Source organism: Scardinius erythrophthalmus, assembly GCF_964197995.2.
Source record: "Scardinius erythrophthalmus genome assembly, chromosome: 13".
NCBI lineage: Eukaryota > Metazoa > Chordata > Actinopteri > Cypriniformes > Leuciscidae > Scardinius > Scardinius erythrophthalmus.
Window position 1 is genome coordinate 19,713,134 of NC_138233.1, and position 20,468 is coordinate 19,733,601.

General features: G+C 39.4%; 1 protein-coding gene across 1 annotated transcript; it reads left to right on the top strand.

The window, feature by feature from the left end:
* The first annotated feature begins 458 nt into the window (after window positions 1-458).
* Window positions 459-16,840, top strand: inppl1b (inositol polyphosphate phosphatase-like 1b). The gene is made up of 28 exons (XM_081383417.1): window positions 459-783; window positions 1,530-1,725; window positions 3,901-3,964; window positions 5,494-5,632; window positions 6,144-6,282; window positions 6,420-6,560; window positions 6,683-6,770; window positions 7,905-7,994; window positions 8,107-8,229; window positions 8,322-8,436; window positions 8,529-8,629; window positions 8,701-8,803; window positions 8,900-9,096; window positions 9,256-9,373; window positions 9,518-9,614; window positions 10,242-10,380; window positions 10,605-10,704; window positions 10,832-10,920; window positions 11,102-11,183; window positions 12,478-12,564; window positions 13,346-13,453; window positions 13,596-13,684; window positions 13,794-13,881; window positions 14,042-14,197; window positions 15,191-15,272; window positions 15,394-16,201; window positions 16,320-16,435; window positions 16,596-16,840. Exons 2-28 carry the CDS (start codon window positions 1,589-1,591, stop codon window positions 16,687-16,689), a joined length of 3,690 nt encoding a protein of 1,229 aa, XP_081239543.1. The 5' UTR covers window positions 459-783; window positions 1,530-1,588; the 3' UTR covers window positions 16,690-16,840.
* Window positions 16,841-20,468: the final 3,628 nt, after the last annotated feature.

Consider the following 20,468-nt stretch of genomic DNA (forward strand, 5'->3'; position numbering starts at 1 on the left):
TATCATTTGTCTTCATCGGTGCTTCACAACGGAGGTGCTGTTGGCACTAAATGCTGTTACCTCTGAATACTCCAACATGTTCAAAAACCTGTACCTTCATATGACCTTGTAGTCTATTTCCAAAACACTGAACAGACAACACTTCGGATAAAGGGTGCGGTAGAAACTTCTTGGGTCCGCTTTACTTCCTTCATAGCTGCTTAATAGTGGAAAAACAATGACTTTTTATAGCCCACTCACAACATACAGAGATTTGGGGGTGGAGTTCTCTATTTGTGTGTGGTGGAGAGGTTTGAAGACTGTTTTTGCTGAGCAATGAGGGATGGTGTTAGTCAGGCAGCTGGAAACAGAAAGAGCGAAGAAAAAGAGGGCAGGAGGAGGAGAAGAACAAAACAAGAGACGCAGAGAAAGGGGGATGATCGTATCCATATGGTGGAGCTTGTGTTCTTCATTTCCTGGACAGAGAGAGGGAGACGAAGAGAGAGGCTCGAGGAAGAGAGAGAGAGCTGGGAAGCCAACAAGGAGTGAGAGAAAAACAACTGGAAGAGTAGCACAGTAACCTAGATGATCTGAAGCTGTGAGCATATGACCGGGAGAGAACTGTAGAGACCGATTCAAAGCATGTGACCATGATTTAGTTACAATTGTGAATGGGATGGGATGGCGTTTTCTGAAGTTCACCGGGAAGGATAGAAAGACAGAACGAGAGAGAGAGTGAAAGTTCCTATGCTGTGCTCAGGTTCATGCACCACCAATGATGTGAGGTCACTTAGAGGAATTCAGGTTAGTGTTTTCATTTTTTTTTCTGCTCTTTCTTCCTCCTCTGCCATCTGGAGCTGTGAAGCACTTCCTTCCATTTGCCGAGGGTCCATACATTCCGATTTTACTTCTGCGTGACGACCCTCGTGGTTTTCCCTTCACAATCATCTTTGCGTATGGAGAGCAGGTCTGGTTCTTTCCCTAAAGCTTGTTGGCCAACCTCTGGTTGTAGTTAACTATCCTTTACTGGAGTTTGCAGACATCAGCTGAGGTTCTCAGAGGGGTGTTGCCTTGCCCTTATAAGGCGAAACCAACCGAGTGCAAAAGTATTTGAATTTGTGGTGGTAGGCTACTACTACACTGCCTTTTCATATCTGCACAGTCTGGAGCTGGTGCTTTTTCTTTACTCTTGGTTCCTCTTCTTGGATGAGTTTACACAGAGGATGTTCGCTGCCAGACAATAGGGAGCTTTTGTCAGGGGGTGAGCAGCATGTGTATGGGCGCTCTGTCATGAGCTCTCACAAGTGGAGTCAGAACAACTCACGAGAGGAGGAGGCCGGTCCTGGATCTGCCCTCTGGCCAAATACGCATCCTGCCTTTGAAATGCACATGCTCATGGGAGGGAAAACTTATTAGACAGTGTAAACAAGAAGGTTTTTTGAGGCTCAGCTTCCGAAAAAGAGGGGATGACAGTGTGGACCTCCGGTTTTAGCATCACTGGAGATCAACAGCAACAGCATGAGATCTTTCAACTAATTTGTATTCAACAGGTCAGATTCAGAAAATTAGACTGTCGGACACTCTGCTAGAACACTCTTTTGAAAGCACCATGACAGCAGCGACTTGGTACCATCGGGACATCAGCCGTGTGCAAGCGGAAGAGCTGCTGGCCCGTGCTGGGAGAGATGGAAGCTTCCTGGTGAGGGACAGCGAATCTGTGCCTGGAGCCTATGCCTTGTGTCTGCTGTAAGTACAACACCTTAATTCTGGAATACACTACACAACTTTTGCATATAGATTTACTGTCTGATGAGCCGACGCTGGTTTCCAAAAGTCAGAGTCAGTTTGCAGATTGCAGGTTGAGAGAAAATCACGTAGTGATTGGCACAGGCTTCATTTTTTTTATAAACATCCGACTATGATTCAATCCAGTCAGAGGATATCAGACATGGTTGATATTTTTAGCTGATTTTAGAACACATATTGATTTTATTTGTCACGCATTTCCTAGCAATTCAAAGAATTCACCCAGAATGAGTTTGGCACCACACCCAGATGTCTATCCGCAGCACTTCCGGGTGATGCACACTGACAATTTCATATAAATCGCAATAGTTACAAGGCATTGTCAAGAAGAGCTATAAGCCCTTTTCTTTAGTCAGTGCTTGTGAGATGGATTTTACAGCCATGTGTCTGCCTTCCCCATCAGGTTTTAGCAGAATTTTGGCAAGACCTTTCAGATTGTTTAGTGCTGTCTATCTCAATGCATATGAGCTCCAGGAGATGAGACTCAGTCTACAGCAGCCCTATAGGCCCCACTTGGTCAGCTTTGTTCAGGCCTCAGTTTCCCCTGTTTTCCTCCTGTCTCTGGCCCCTGCAGGAGGGAATAGGCTCCAGTGACCGCACTGCTCTCTCTCTACTGCAGCCCACAGCCAGACACATTCCTGAAGGCTGAGCCCTCCAGCTTCAACTGCTCTCCCTACTTTCTTTCTTTCATTCTCTCTCATTTATTCTCTTTTTTGCTCGTTGTCTGACTCTGGTTCATTGTTTCCCTTGGTCTCTACCTCATTTCTTCTCTCTGAAACAGTTCACATGCAAATCATCTAATCACACAGTCACAGCCAACTTCCTCTCTGTTTTTTTTTATCTTGTTTTAGATTACCTAGAAACAATGAGGTTTCTAATTGTTTCTTCATTGGGCTTGGTTAAATATGTGTTCTGGGTTCTGGGTTCTGTGGCCAAATGTGAATGAGCACAAATTGTGGTTTATCTAACCTCTGATGGGCACAGAAATATGATCTTGTATGATTTGACATACAATGTCACATGATGTGACCACATTAACAGGTGGAACTTTATTTACTGTGGTTTTGCATATGGTATTAATGAGGTTTTACCCTACTTTCATAATTTATAATCTCATGGTGACCATGGAAAACATTAATGTCCAGTGTGCACACTTTGTTTCATTAAGCCACACAGTGACCCATTTATGTGTATCACACGATCTGTACCAAAGCTGAATTTCTATCAGTACAAGATACTTAATTGTCATTGAAAATGTTGATTTAAAGCTGATGAACATTATGGTGATATAAAACAGTTTACATATTTCTTTGATAAGATTTTTCTGAGAGAGTTTTACTGAAGATAAGAACTTAAGAAGATAAGAGAAAAATTGTATGAAAAAGTGCTTTAAAGGGGTAGTTCACCCAATTTTTTTTTATTTCGTCATCATTTACTTTCTTCTTTCTTCTGAGGCATTTCTCAAAATATCTTCTTTTGCGTTCCACAAAAGAAAAAAAAGTTTCTTAGGTTTGGAACGACGTGAGGGTGAATCAATGAATTCATTTTTTTAATGAAAACACAAATAACAATTTATATTCAGAAAAGCTTAATGAAACTAAAAACCTATTTATGTGGTCACAGGTGAATAATTGCAGAAAATATTATTCTTTATCCAACAAAATTCTGTCATCATTTACTCACCCTCATATTGTTCCAAACTTGTATGACTTTCTTTCTTCTGCTAAACACCAATTGAGAAGTTTAGCAGAATGTACAAGTTGTCGAAATCCTAAAAAAGAAAAAGCACTATAAATGCAATATAAAAGCCCAAAAGCACTATGAATGTGGTCCATAGAACTTGTGCATTCATTTTAAAGTCTTATGAAGCCATATGATAGCTTAGGTTGCTAATCACTGAAAGTCTAGCTTGACAGTCATGGTACCATTCACTTTCATTGTATGGTAAAGAGCAGCAAACATCCTGCCTAATGTTTCCTTTTGTGCTCCATAGGAGGAAGACAGTCACTACATTTTGATAGATATGAATGTTCATTTTTGGGTGAACAATGGCTTAAAGAATATTTATTTTACTGTATTGTCTTTGATTCAACAGTCTGTCTGTTTTGTACATAGATTCCAGCGACATGTTCATACGTACCGAATCCTCCCCGATGCAGATGGATTATTGGCTGTGCAGGTGAGAAGACAAAGGGTCTGCTAATCATATCCTGGCAGGATTACCTTTTAATGAATTTTAAATTTCACATGCAAATTGCTTGACATTCATTGTTACTTTCACTTCTTAAAGAAGTAGAAAAAAAAGAGAAGCAGTCTTGTCTGCTGTCTAGAAGCATAAAGCTACGTGGTTTCAAAATGACCTCAGTGGCATTGCTGTCAATAAAATGTTTCACACACATTCCTCCAGCACCCACGCTTCAGATCCAGTGAAGAATGACTGGAATGGGTTTGTCTGTCTGTATGGAGATTAAAATATGCATGCAGCAGTGCTAGATGCATTGTGGGTCTTTTGTACTAATTCTTTACTGCATGGATAAGGCATGTTGGTCTGTTAAATATAGAAACACTCATCCAAAAGTGTTAGTGTTTTTAAAGGTGACTTTAAAATGCCGGTTTCCTAAAGCACAGAATTAATACAAAAACACAGACACAAGTCATAAGTTGTTTAAGTGTTCTTTAAGTATTTCTATTGTAAAACAAGATAATTTTCTGAAATTTCTCCCCCTCCCAGTGTCTGATTTCTTTTAATCGCTTTTCAAGAGCTGCACTCTTGGAAGGAAAACATTCTGCTATATAGAGATTTTAGGGGAAATAACTGAACGTTTTTGCCAAAATGGCTTCATTGACCATACTTTGAAAATACAAGCTTCTAAAAAAAGCCATTCAAAGAGCGGGTTATTTTATTTGTCATGATGCCTGATGGTTTAAGTGTGTGTGTGTGTGTGTGTGTGTGTGTGCCCTTGTTTGCACAGCGGAGAGCTGGCCAGTGGCTGTTTGTGGTATGTAGAGTTTGGCAGACGCTAGAATGAGAGCATCATAATGTAATTGTATCTTTGGTCCATAAAGCGGAAAAACTTAAATGTTTTGGGAGTTACCCTACCTAGACCAACTTCTTGTTGTGGCAAACCTAGCAATTCTGCATTTTCTGCCTTCTATTTTAGTTTACTCAGGATATAGAGTCCAGGATATAATTTTTTGGTCACACTTTAGATTAGGGTCCAATTCTCACTATTAACTAACTACTAACTATGACTTTTGCCTCAATAAACTCCTAATTACTGCTTATTAATAGTTAGTAAGATAGTTAGGATTAAGGGATGTAGAATATGGTCATGCAGAATAAGGCATTAATATGTGCTTTATAATAACTAATATCCTAGTAATATGCAAGCTAATAAGCAACTTAATATTGGACCCTAATCTGTGAGAATTCCAAATATTTGTAGTTTAATAAGTTTGCCAATTCTGAAATAAAATGTTAAAGGTTGTGATCAAAAAAGTAAAAAAGTATAAGATTTTAAAAAGTTTAGGATCTCTCATCATTTACAATTTGTCACAAATGTTTTCATGCTTTTGATGATACCATTATTCCTGTCAATCTTTTACTACACCACTGTTCCCTTTCCAATCCTCATGCTGTCCTGCTGTATATTTAATCTGTGAATCTGTTTGCTGTTATGTGTTGGGTTGTGTGTGTTTTTATTTCAGGCCACGCAGGGAGTGCAGGTGAATTGTTTCCGTACTCTTGGTGATTTAGTTGTGGGATATCAACACCCTCACAAAGGTCTGGTGGCCCCTTTGCTTTACCCTGTTATGCGTGAATCAGAGCCCAACGATGAGAGCTCAGGTAAGACGGGATAGGAAGCATAGTGGACTCCAAAAATTGACAAATACAAGAAACTTTGATTAAAATGTTTGTTCAGAAGCTCATAATTTAGAACTGGACATAAATGAAAAATCACAATTTGAAGAAGTCAAATGTGAACGCAGTAACAGTGCAGCTGTGAATGATTCACAATCCAATTCAAACCACGAGTTTGAGGCTGCTACGTAAATCTTTTTTGATCGGTTCATTAAAAAGAAGCGGTTCAAATGAGTCATTTGTTTGCGAATCGGACATCATGGCTTAAGCTATGTTTGTTGTTCCAGAAAATACTTTGGTGCGCGGCTGACATCTGATGAAACCGCAGGACTAACACAATTTTTTTTTTTTTTGTCGCATTTGCAACCATTTAATCCGCAGCCCTGTTAGCAAAGTGTATATTATATTTTGTGTGATATTTTGCTGTGACACAGTTCTACCCACAGGCACCACATTCAAAATTTTAAGCTTACATACAGGTGTCTTCTTGTTGAAGATGGTGACGATGAGAAGCCAGGTTCAACATTTGCCACCCCTCCACCACGCGCAATGTCCCCTGCAGGTTACCCTCCACCTTCCAGTTCAGCAGCCCCTCATTTACTTCTGCAGAGGCTTCAGGAGCTCCGCCCAAATAGGTACATACATTCACACCTGACCTGGATCAATATCAAACTTTTGGATCACATCACAAAACACTGTCTGTGATTGTAAAGAACTGTGTGAACACTATTGCCACTTTCACAGCTCATTGTACCGATGTTTACCTCTGCAGTTTAGGCTGCGAGATCATCCCATTACTAGATGAGTATCTGCATGGCAATGTGGGTAAGGACCTGGAGAATGTGAAAGGGGGCGCGTCAGGACTTCAACACTTTCAGTGTATCCTCAGCCGTGCATGTGACAGTCTGCACAGGTGCTGTTTCTCTAACATCACATGTCCTATCACACACTGCTGCAATTATTTGAAAGAAGAACATTTGAATAATGACTGTTACATGTCCTGGCAAAACGTTATCCCTGATTTGTTTATCACAGTGAGATTGACCAGACACTGTCTAGTTTGGAGACTTTGGCGAAAGTGTTTGATCATCCTAGCGGCCATCTCACCTTTCCCACAATGCAGGTACATCCCATTTTGGTTTTACACATACATAAGGCTAATATAGTAAGCTACTATTTTTAATCAATCCTATATGTCTTTAGTTTAATAAGTTTGCTTCATACGCAACATTTTTATAAAGGATTGCACACTGTGTGGCTGATATATGGAACCAGAACAACAGATTCAAAGTTTGTACAAATGTTCAAACAGGAATGGGATTTTTACTGGTCTTTGCAAAGATAGACATCACCATTGCTCATACGTCTTATTAGAGATCTGAACAAAGCCCCGACCCTAAATATAAAAATTTTGTGTATAATTTGTCCTTCGTAGTTTGTACTACAGACATATATAATTGCTCAAATCATGCAGCTTGTTGAGGAAAGGTTTCCGATTACCTTTCTAAATGATCTGACGGACTTATTTAAGCTGGTGGATGTTTAAATCAGAGGAAAAAATCCCTTAGACCAATGGTTCTCTACATTTTTTATTCGAAAGTCCATCATCGTCCTACACAATATTCATTGATTTTCATTCAGTATTCATTAATTCCTCTGATATTTATACTGTAATTATGATAAAGTTGCTTGTTTTCAAACTTTTTCATCAACAGAAACTGGGGGTGTTATATTAATTAACGACAATTTATTTTGTGTTTTGAGGAAAGACTTCTGTATGGTTTACTGTATATCCTGATTGTATGTTTTTAGCATTTCAATGAAGTTATATTATATTAATATATTGATAAATGTTAACCAATTGTGTTATTATTATTAATATATAAATTTAAATAATTTTAAGTCATCCTGCGGCCCTTTGAGCATTTTCTGAGGGCCCCTAGTGGGCTCCTGCTCCCTGGTTGTGAACCAGTCCCTTACACCCTATAGGGATCAGAATATCATAGAACGGAACCTTGAGCTCTTTTGACTTTTGCCAGTAAACAATTATATAGCAACCACCTAGAACACCTTTGCAACCTCACAACATTGCAGCATAATGCACAAACCACAGCACCCTAGACTTGTGTGATTTCTGCATCAGCTAGCAGCGCAAAGGCAACAGTATCTTCCAGGAAGCAAATTTTGGGTCTAATGCTCTGCTTCTCCATCTTTTCCTCATATATTCCTGTTTTCTCATTAACTCTCTCTTCATTAGAATACAGGAACGAGTCCTGAAGAAAACATGGATAATCTACTTCACAAGCTCACTACACTCTGTAACCTGTTGTCTTCTCTGGAGAAGAGGGTAGAGACACACTACAATATATACAATATAAAAACAGCATGCACAAGCACACAAAAACCACATACTTTCTGAATTTCTTGAAATAATGATAGCAATGTCATGCCTTTTTCAGGTTCTCAAAGCTTTGCAAGAAGCTGTAACCAATCACAACTTATCTTTGCAACCAGCCACTCCTCCTGAGGCAGTAACAGCTAACAAAAAGCATGCCCGACCCAATCCCGTCCACAGCTTTCAGGTAGCACAATGTCTATTTTCTTCCTCAAAGTGCTAATATTTTAATTATGAAAGTGTGTGCATTTATTTATGTGCATGTGTTTGAATGTCAAGGTCAAGGTGGTCAGGTATGGCAGGCAAACAGTGTCGGTAGACATAGATGCAGGAGTGCTGCTATTTGACAAGAAGTCTGGCTCATTTGGTGTGGAGACTGTCACACACAACAGGAGTGAGTTAACCTTGCCTTGAAAACATTACTTACTTTAGTCTCTATTATTATAATGCAAGGCTAGTAAATGCCGTCTAATGCTTTTGTTTTAGTCGTGCAGTTGGTAAAGTTTCAGAAAGGCCCTGCCAAACTGAAGATGGTCGTTGACAGTCTTCACAACCCACCGAGAGAACTGGTGTTTGAGAGCATAAAGGTGAGGGGACAAGACTTGAATTGGCTTACCTTAAACATACTAAATCTAAAGTACTGATGTTTCTTCACCAGAAGCGCGAAGCCTTCTGTCGACTGCTGCAGCTTATGAAAGCTGCTCACACTCAGCAGTCTGAGCTTGATGTCATCTCTGTGTTTGTGGGCACCTGGAATATGGGTATCAATATACAATATATAATTAGTCATAAAATATATCATGGCTTCAACACCTGCAACAAGATATTTTATTGTTATGTCTGTATTTTGCCTGTAGGGGACACTCCACCACCTGCTTCACTGCAGACTTGGGTTACTTGCTGTGGTCTGGGTCTCACCCCAGATGAGTCCATTGCCTCTCTGCCTCATGATATATATGCAGTGGGCACTCAGGACAACCCGCAGGGCGAGAGAGAGTGGGTTGAACACGTCAGAGCCACGCTTCGGAGTGCAACCAACATCGACTTCAAACAGGTCTAACATTATAAAAATCTAAATCTTCATAGACTGGAACACTGTGTTTCTTCTTCTTAAGTGATCATGTATCTCTATTACTCATTTGATTAGATTACATTTGAGTGTGTTACAATGGTGAGAGGAGATTGTGAGTGTGTTTTGTGTTTCCTCCTGTAGGTGGCAGTACAGTCCCTTTGGAATATCAGACTGGCTGTGTTTGTAAAACCAGAGCATGAAGGATGCATCAGTCAAGTAAACACCGCTAGTGTAAAAACTGGCCTGGGGAACACGCTTGGTACAAATCTTCTTTTTTAAAACAAACAGCACACTCACTAATGAACTAACTCTCCTTTCCCCTCTTTTCTCACCTCCTTTGTATTTTGTAGCCAAGGAAAACAAACCAAGTGATGAATAATTTGTTTCGTCTTGGTGGTTACAGGAAATAAGGGAGCAGTAGGAGTTTCTCTTCTCTTTAACAGCACCTCAATGGGCTTTGTGAACTGCCATCTGACTTCTGGTAGTGATAAAGCACTCAGGTATTCACACACATATATATATTTAGAGCGGTGGATCTCAAACATTTTCAGGTGGCAGACCACTTCAACAGAAAAAAAAATTGCAGACCACATAACAGCCCTGATTTTTTTATCTTTCAGGTTGGAATACACTATATGACTTTCAAAATCTAAATACTTTTTAAAACATTATGGTGTCATACACTTTCTGACTTTGTAAATGGTTTCAGAGGAAAAAACGGGGTATAATTTACTAAACAAGGATCACAACCTGTCAGACATTAAGGTCGTTCAGAACACAAACTTGTGGAGACATATTCACTTTTTAGCATCAAATTTGACCAATCTACACTTTAATGTAACCATTATGGCTATCTTGAAGAATAAAATTAGATTGACTAACTTTTAAGACAAGTCCAAGCAGTTTATGCAACGGATGACGTTGTGTTTACTATGTCTTGTGCACTCCTGTTTAAAAGTTTGGGCTCAGTTAGACTTTTTTTTTAAAGAATGAATACTTTTATTCAGCAAGGATTCATTAAGTTGATCAAAAGTGACAACGTTGAAAAAATATTTCTGACCTCAAGCTTTTGAATGATAGCTTAAGTGAGAGTGTCTATTTTGCACTGTTCCTCTTTATTTTCTTAGGAGGAACCACAACTTCCAAGACATCCTCAGACTTTTGTCTCTTGGTGAAAAGCAGCTCAGCACTTTCGACATTAGCCTTCGTTTCAATCATCTCTTTTGGTGTGGAGACCTCAACTACCGCCTGGACCTGGATGCACTGGTTACACAGCTTAATCTGCTTTATTTCTGTGTAGACATTAGTCACTCCAGCTTTACTTATTCCTGCTCACTTCTTTTTATTAACTGTGATCTACAGCCATTTAAACATTGCTCCAAGGAGACTCCATAGTTGGAGTTGTACTATGTTGTTCTGTGTATTCACAGTACTCACTTATATCATATATTGAAGGTCAGATTTCCCTGACCTAGGCCTCTCTTTTGCAGGACATACTGAAGCATGTTTCAAAGCGAGAATTTGAGGAGCTGATGTGTGCAGACCAATTGACTAGAGAGCGGCACAGAAGAAAGGCCTTTTTTAACTTTAGTAAGAACAGCGGCTGCTCTTCCACTCCCATGGACAACACACATGAAATCAATCAACGAGGTTACACAGCAGCATGTGGGCCAAAAAAGCATTAACAGATACTTTATTTCTTGCTCTCTCTGTTAAGAGGAGGAGAAGATTTTGTTTCCCCCCACCTATCGGTATGAACGTGGTTCTAGAGACTGTTATCTGTGGCAGAAATACAAGTCCAGTGGGGTAAGACTTTCTATTTCATTTATTCTGTTGCTTCAGTTGATAGCTCAAACCTTTTCACACTCTAAATGCCATATGAATCAGAATCGGTGATATGATTGGGATGATGGCGTGACAACCACAGATTACAATTACTAATCTTAATTACTAATTGTGTTTTTAAAACTATATAAACTTTCTTTAGGTGCAAGTCAATGGGCCCTCATGGTGTGACAGAGTTCTGTGGAAGTCCTACCCAGAGTCTCACATAACCTGTACCTCATATGGTATATTTAATTTCTTTCACTTCTTATTCTCAAGTGTTTGTCAAATCATATAAAATAGGAATAATGTAGCATTAGTGCATTACAATGTATTAATAATACATGAAGTGGCTAGACAAACTCCTTTGTTGGTTTGCACTTTAGCTATAGGGGAGAGATTAAAACATTGGACTGCTATTTTTGTAGCATTTTGGAATAAGTTGTGTGTAGCTACTCTGCACAGCAAATATTTACTTTGGGTATGATTGTAAGTCTGTGGTCCATGATCAGAGTCATATCCTGTCTGTCTGTCTGCTCTAATTATGTGAATTCAGCCTCCTCAGTGAAAGCCTCACACATATATTATGCCAGTGTATGATCACAGCCAACACTGACCAAATGCATAGTATGTTATAATACTACCTCACATTAGTGTTTTAATTAACTTTTTTAATGGCAGCATTTTATGTGATGGGAATTTGATGTGCAATTCAGAGGATGGTATGTATGCCTGAAGTCTCATTAAGACACCAATTGTAGCATTAAGAATTGAATGAATTTTGCTTTAAGCATGTACCACAAATGGGGAAGCGTTGGTAAGAACAGAACAGAACTTTATCATGTTGAATGAATAGACTTTGAACCGATAGGTAGGACTTTTTGGCATGCCCATTAAAATCTAAGACCTGCAAACGTTTGATATTAAGATGCGTTTTGATCGATGGGATCACAGGTGGACGAGGGAGACAGTTTACACCTGGTGTTTTAAGTCTCTTTTGCCCACTTTACAACCTTATGAGGGGAGGGTCAATTTATGGGTAGGTAAATGGACAAGTGAAAGTGGACAAGCTCAAAACGTTTTAGACCCTGTTTACACCTGCATTTACCATCGTCCACTTGTAAGGGTGCGTTCACACTTCGATTGCCTGGTCCAAATCCTAGTTTGTTTGCTCTCCCCTCCCCCTGCCCAAGCTGAATTGTGTTCAGATTATATTATTTGGGTCTGAACCGTGGCGCTTTTACATCAAAGCTTGTAACAGTGATGCAGGATAATGTGTAAAAGAGAGAGAATGGTTGCTTGCTGATGTTCTGTTCCTGGTTTATGTAATAATGAAACATGACTGACATGAAACATGAACCAAAACTGGTAATTTCAGCATGCTAATTTCATTCACTAATTTCATTCACTGGTCGGCGATTTCCACAAAACTGTTGGCGAATGAAAATCAGGGCTAGTGTGTATCTGGCATAACTGGAAACAAATGCATGTAGTAATAAAACAAATATTTAAAATTTATTGTTTGGTTCTGTTCATCAGGATGCACAGACGACATCTTCACTAGTGATCACTCTCCTGTTTTTGCAACTTTTGAAGTCGGTGTAATATCACAGTTTCCCAGAACAGGTATGGAGTCTTTTCAACTTGTGTCTCTGATAATGAAGTTTCTGACCTTTCTGAATGTAATTTCATAACTCAAGGAGTTATATTAAGGGTTGCTGATCATGCATTTCATTAAGGAACCACCATTTCCCTTTACCACACACAGGCTGGATTCAAGGCTGGTTCATTTTAACAGCACCAACATGAGAAAGCCCTAAAACTATTTAAGCTTTTAGAAAACAAGGGTTAGTGGACCCAAAAACTACATTTCTGTCATTAGTTACTCACCCTTATGCCATTCCAAACCATATTATAAACACAAATAAAACTATTTTAATAAAACCTGAGAGCTCAGAACAAACCTCAGTGGTTTTCGCATCAAGCAATCACATTTTAGCTTTCATTTACCATATTTGATGTGTTCGTTGTATGTTCTTTGATCAGTGTTTATTGAATAAAAGCCTAAATTAAATCTGTTCTTTTACAACCTCTTTATGAACCTTTTGACACATCAAAGTTTTAGTGTAATAGACTTTCAATTGAGGGACAAAAATCTCTCACATTTGATAAAAAATAACTTCATTTGTGTTTCGAAGATGAACAAAAGTCTTATGGCATTTGTAACACTTGAGGGTGAATAAATGATAAAGGAATTTTATTTTGTTAGGTGAACTATCCCTTTTACAAATACACATCAGCTATCAAAATAGAACAAGTATTTTTTTTTTTTTATTGAATTTTGTTTACTGTTTCACTTAGTATCATATCCATGTCACAGTCCTTTTTTCCATCTCTGTGGATGTAGACTCGGGTTCAGAGAGAGCCAGCATTGAGCTGGAGGTGATTGAGGCCATAGTGAAAACAGCTAGCAAGGCCAAGTTTTTCATCGAGTTCCACTCCCGCTGTCTGGAAGGTATAAGGTATTTTTTGTGCAATCAGGCTAGAGACCATGCAATGCTTTGTTGCTAGTCTGTTTCCTTAAGAAATGTCAGGAGATTGTGAGATAATTGTGACAGTTCTTTTTTTTATGACTTTATGCTTCTCCTTCTGTTTAGAGCCTCGCCGTTCTGCCGAAAATGACTCACAGTGCTGTGAGGTGCCAGGGTTTCTCAAACTTGGCTGGTCTTCCAAACAGTTTCCCAAGGTTGTGATAGAGATCATTTGGCTCATTATGATCATTTGGAGCTATTAATAAGGATTTGACTGTTTTGGTTGGTAAATCAAATATCTATTTTGCCTCTCCTTTTTCTCAGTTCCACCCAGTTTTCTCAGATTTAGAGCATCTCCGGGATCAGCACTTGCTGTTGTCTGTGAAGTCATGTGACGGCTTTGAGTCATATGGTAAATGGTCAAGCTCATCATGTCTGTTTAAATTCAATTTCTCTGAAACAGTGGTTTGGTTTTTAGAAACCATTTCCTCATAACAAAGTGTAACACTTACTTTGTTCTTTGGCACTTTGTTGGACATATTGATTGAATAATGGGAATTATGCCATTACAGGCGAGTGCTGTGTACCTCTTCGCTCAGTAACAGGGAAATCATCGGATCCATTTGAGACATGCTTGACTCACAGAGGAGAGGAGATGGGCTCTATTCGAGGACGAATCAGGGTCTATGTACCACCAGACCGCCGAAAGATCCGGGAAAGGGTCTATGGTAGTTTAACCACATGGCCTTACAATATCACTTCTTAAAATATTCCCTGGACAACTTTTCCCCTTAAATTTCTTCCTGCTTTAGTTCCTCCTCTGCTTTGGATCTGTTTTTACTTTTCTATCTACCATGGCTTCCTCTTTTGGCTCCCTTCTGCCTGATCTTGTCCAGATGCATCCTGACCTTCACTGAAATATGACTCTTAAAGTGATGCACACAAAACATTAGGGGCCCTATTTTAACGATATAAGCGCATGGTCTAAAGCGCAGGGCGCAAGTTCACTTAGGGCGTGTCCGAATCCACTTTTGCTAGTTTAACAATGGTAAAAATGGTCGGCGCGCCAGGCGCATGGTCTAAAAGGGTTGTCCCTCTTCTCTTAATGAGTAATGGGTGTGTTTTGCGTTAAACCAATCAGAATCTCATCTCCCATTCCCTTTAAATGCCAGTTGCACTCTCGCCATGGCAGATTCGCTGTTTACATGACGGAATTTAATAGTGGAAAGACCGAAGCCGTCTCCAGAGCGCAAACGGAACTGCTTGTGCGCAACGTAAAAATGCGCAAGCAGGCCATCTACGGGACAAGTCGGATTCCACCATATCTTTATGTACACAATAATAATCTTTTACATTGTAATCCTTTTATTTTAAATATTTGGCATGTTTGTGTGCTGCTGTGCGTCCCTTTGTGTTTAATAAGCAGTGTACGCACGTTGTGGAATCGCCTATAGGCGCACATTACTAACGCGCTCTTTAAATAAAAAAAAATATGTATTGCGCAGTCTATTTCTGTTGCCTCAAAATAGCAATGTGCCAACAATACGTCAGAACACACCTCGTTTTCAGACCAGCACGCCCATAGGCGCACAAATGGGCACAAATGCATATGCTATTTAAACAACATGGCACAGGACATGAAAATGATAACTGCGTCGGACTGAAACTAGTAAAAAATACTTAAACAGTCTGACACAATGCATGTCTTCTGCACATTACAGAGTGGCTCTGTATTGAGAAGGATGAGAAGGAAATGACGAAGGACCATTTGTCTCGCCCTTCGTCCTGTGCATTCCCCACCCAGTGAGTTAAAAATGAGTCCTAAGCTAATATTGTTTACTTCATCTATGGTAAAGCATTTTTATTCACACACTTCCACTAGCCTTTTCCACTGGATGACTTACACTTCATGTTCCCACTATAGAGCACCATCAGCCCCGTATATGGCAGCTCCAAACAGCTACACCAATCCTGCATACTTCATCTTTGAGGGGTTGCCTGTGTTGCAGAGAGTCGAAGAAATTCCCTCATCCAGCAAAGAATCACAATTAGTACGGGCCAAAGACAGCGTGATACAGCTCCCTAGAGTGACTGGAGGTCACAGCCATGGCAAAAGGTCTGCTCGGAGATCCGACTTCACAGAGATTGATATTCCTGGCTCCTTAGCACCCTATAAACCATCTTGTGAGACTCAAAATGAACTGTCGTTGACTGCGTCCTCTTATCAGCTTTTCCCAGGTCCAGATGTTCCTAATACATCCCCAAATCAGAGACACACCACTTCCTCAAATCCATCTTTACAGTTAGAGTCCCATAAGATCAATATGAGACAGGGTCCAGTATTGTCAGTCAAAAAACTCACAAACTCCTACATGAACCATTCTGTTTTCTCCCGGGACATACAGACACCACTAAAAGAAAAAGTCAGAAAGGACTATCACAGGCTGCATCAAGGCAGGCCCATGCCAATGCAAAATGGACCAAAGCTAAACCCTTATGTGTCCACAAGGGTTCCCGCCCATGAATCCTCTGTACCTTGGATTGTAGAGCAGCCAACTACAGCTTCAGGAGACAACTCACTTACAGCTCTCCAAATTGCTAAATCACTAAGTGAGGTGGATTTTCAGCCAGTAGACAGAAAGTACCAATTTCATGAAATGTCGTCTCAGCAAAGGCATCATGGGTATGATTATGGTTTAGCTAATGAAAGAAACTACAGCTGGGAGAAAGAGGTGAGCTGGGTAGTTTTCAGTTATGGATTATGTTGTTCAGTAAACCATGTAAATATGGACTTTAGGATTAGCTTTCTGGTTTAGCTTTGATAAATACAAAGCCAATGTGTGTCTGCAGGTGTCAGTCTTACATGGAGCCCCAGAAACAGTGCGGGAGCTGCTCAGTACTCTGGGTTTGCAGCGTTACACGCTGGACCTCAGCCGCAATGGTTGGGATGATCTTGATTACTTCAGGTAAGGTTGATGTTGATGTGATGTGGTGAAAATTTTTAAATAGATTGTCCTCCTCATTTTCTTCTATTCTCACTGCTTTGTGCTTTAGTTAATGACTCTAAGCAGCAATGGTGCTTTGTGAACAAATACGTTGCCAAAAGTTTGTTCTTTTGTCCTGCAGTGGTATCACAGAGGAGGAGCTGTGTACAGCGGGTGTGTCCAACCCATCTCATCGACGAAGAATCTTGGAGAACCTTCCCAAGATCTGGGACTGAACACAAAGAGCCTGAGAGACTATCAGGTGTCATATCAGGAGACTATCAATGACAAGTTCAATATTTGCATTCCTAATACATATGTTTTTTTACTCTCCTTTGTATTATAAATTTAATTCCTTTCATAATAAAGCTGATCACACCAAGTGTTCATTCTGTCCCTGTGGTCCTAAACATACAGTGTGGAATAAACTATAGTCCAATACATGCGTCTAACAATCCAAACAAATCATATGTATCACTAAAACACATCTTTAATTGTTTATTCTATGTTGGGCGTCTTGATACTTATACGTAGATACTGTGTATATAAGTCATATCCTTGTCTTATCTAAGCATTTGTTGTGAAATGTTACTTTGTGGTTCAGTACCTTGTCAGGTGACTGTAACACAGCTTGCCTATATCCCTGTTTTGAGCCTAGTTCCTGTATTTATTCACAAGAGAAGATATACTACCTTCTAAAAGTGCATAAACCAACTGTTTGCTAAAGGAGTCAGCTGGTCCTTTTAAGAGGAATACCTATTTTACTTTTTACCCCAGGGATTTAATTGCTGTTCTCCCCTTTACTTAAGGAGATAAGGCCATGGAGGTTTAATGCTTACTTGAACAAACATTATGATTTCCAGTGTAGTCTTACATTGCTGGATTAACTGTAAATATTACCTTCAAAATCAGGTAACATAATAATAACTGTTCACATTTGTTTTCTGACCATTGAAAATGTAACCTGATTTTCCACAGAGATTGAATACAAACTGTAAAATTCAGTGTGTACATGCCATTTCATTTGCTTTTTAATCTTATCAAACTATGAAACTATTAAGGCAAACTAGCTATGCTCTAATTTATGACGTAACTTGATGTTAATTGCATTCTCCCACCTCCACAGTCCTTTCCTCTTTTTAGCCAAGTAGTGCTTTATATTTGCATTTGTATATTTGTAATTTGATAAATTATGTAATATTATCTTTGGATTATAATGATGGTTTTGTAAAGTCACAGAAAAAAGTGATTCAAGTTTTTTTTTAACCTGTGTCAAATACTATTTAGTGTCGATATTTGATCATCTTTAAACTTGAACAAATATGGTACAGAAGGTTATTTGTAGAAATAGGATCTTTGAGGACTTGCATTGGGGTAGTAGTAATGAAATATCAAAGGGCCTGTTTACACCTGGTCACTTCATGCGTTTTCTGTGATCGGATTACTATCCGATTGTGAAAAACATGTCTCCGTTATATTGTAATTTTCTGCTTCTTTGTTCCGTGCTGTCGTCTCCGTCGGTTTACAAACATGTCTCCGTTATATTATAATTTTCTGCTCGTCTTGCACTTTGGAACAACACAGCCTTGTTTCGGCAGCGACTTTCAGCATGTTTCTGACGTTCACGTTTATGTGAAAGCATGTCAGAGTGAAACGAATTTCCAGAAATGTGTTTTGAATTGGATTTCAAACCACATGGATGTAGCTTGAAACAGATTTGTAAAAGTCGCATTTCATGTGATATTTTGCCGTTCATACTAGCTATCTGATCTGATTTCAATCGGATATGCACTAAAATCGGATTTGGACTGACAGTCTGAACGTTGCCTAAATGCATGTGGTTGTTGAAACCACATGTAAATTTTACTCCTACAACAATGCTAAAAAATAAACGTGTGAGAGTGTGTTATATAGGCTATAAGACATGTTATTGCCAGCCAGATATGACGGGGCTACTGCAACAAGCATCGCCGCAGATGAGCAGCTGATAGGCCTAGCCTATCTCTTCATCAAGCCAACCCGCAAACTATTGCAAATAAAACTGAAAGTAAGTCGCAGAAGCTCAGCACACAATCATCTTCATTAAAAATATAGAAACTAAATGATCTTACTAGAGCTGTCGCGCTCTCTCCTCTTGCGGTCTTTGATTTTGAAATTAGCTGATGATCAATAAAATGCAGCTCATTACTTTCGGTGACGTAAACTTATAGCACGGGAATTGAAGATCGGATTTATATCTGTTTTGCGAAAACACATTTATGTGATAAAGTGTAAATGGAATCGTTTTGATAAATCAGATAGCTATGTGATCAGTAAAAATGCATGAAGTGTCCAGTTGTAAACAGGCCCAAAAACAATGAATTTGGATAGTCTGTAATGACATCAACATGTCCTATAATGTCCAGAGACATGTCATAGATAGATAGATAGAGAGAGAGGGAGAGAGGGAGAGAGAGAGAAAGAGCTGGAGAAAGTCCAGCGTGAGTTCACATCCGTGTGTGCTCTCTGTTGGAGAATGCATCTGTGAGTCTGGTCATTACATCATCTTAGCTTATCACAAATACACTACTTTCTTTCCACTCTCTCAAAAAATTGTCTTTCTTGTGGTTTGTGGCTGATCTTGACTCTTTCTATCTATCTGCTTTGTCATGACGCAAATGAAAGTGGGTGGAGAATAGGTGTGTTTTCTGCACTCGCTTTCCTGACTTCATCTGTCAGTCATTCGATTATTATGTAGGCCAGAGATGAAGAGTGAATCTTAACTAGCTGTATTTCCGGTGACCAGTTCACATCACATTACTGAGTCATTGTCCCACTCAAATTCCTGTACAATTTATGCACTTTCTCGTAACTCCCTCTTGGACTAACCATCAGGTCAGCATTGCAAAGGAAGTGGGCCTTACCGTACCAACACCACAAACTAATCTCCCCAGCTTTCATACAGCTGCACTTTCATGAGATCGGGCTCGATATGCTGATATTCACACAGCTGAGTGATATCATGCAATATATGATATATCATGTGTAGGGATGGGAATTGATAAGAATTTAACGATTCCGATTCCATTATCGATATTGCTTATCGATCCGATTCCTTATCGATTCTCTTATCGATTCTTATTGGGTGAGGGAATAAGTACAAATTTGTTTAATTTTCGCTTTAATATCTGATCAGAAGACACAGCACAGAGTATACACAAATTATGTGTAGCAACCTCAGAACAAACCTAAAAGTAGGTGAGCTACTTCTCAAAGTAAAGTCCAGGGACCTATAGCCTAGGGCAGTGTTTCTCAACCAGTATGCCATGCCACGCTAGTGTGTGCCTTGAAAGATTATCAAGAAGAGTGCCTTAGGATTAGGAAATTGATCATTTTCACATTCATTGGTCCGGACAAAAAAAATTAATAAAACTGCCATTTATGTGCCATAAAAACTAAAAACACAGACTGAAAACAGTTTAGGAAGAGCTTGTGCCTTTTGGAATATTAACAGTGCTCATGTGGATTAGGCTATTGAGTTACTAAAACAATCTTTGTCAAATAATACACAGGTTTTCATCACATTTTGAACGTTTTAGTTTCCATTTGTTTAATTTCAAGATCTGATGTGATGTGACTAATCCATTGTTGTTTTTACAGCTACAAAGCTGGGAGCACTAAATGATATTCAGTCACATTATACACTATTAAATAGTACCTGATATTATCATTGTCACACTTTGAGATTGTTGTTCCAGCGCGACGTCGCTGTAAAATAGGATCCGTTTCAAATAGGATCGTCGCGTGTCGCGGCTGGTTAAACTTCATTAACATGGAAATTAACATGGAAAATGATACTTTTTATCGCGTGTCGCGCCATATGTAGTTAGGACGCGGTCAGAGCGCTTCTGCCTCGATGCCATGTTTGCTCATAGTGTTTGCTACGTTCTGAACCAAAACAACGCAGCACGTGTGTGACGTCGTGTCACATTTGAACGAGCGGAACCGATAAGCGGAATCGTTAAGCAGGCATGCT

Coding starts and splice junctions, on each gene's coding strand:
- inppl1b (XM_081383417.1), top strand. CDS start 1,589: ATGACAGCAGCGACTTGGTACCATCGGGACATCAGCCGTGTGCAAGCG. Junction 3,965..5,493: donor ATGGATTATTGGCTGTGCAG/GTGAGAAGACAA, acceptor TTTTTATTTCAG/GCCACGCAGGGAGTGCAGGT. Junction 16,202..16,319: donor ACTACAGCTGGGAGAAAGAG/GTGAGCTGGGTA, acceptor GTGTGTCTGCAG/GTGTCAGTCTTACATGGAGC.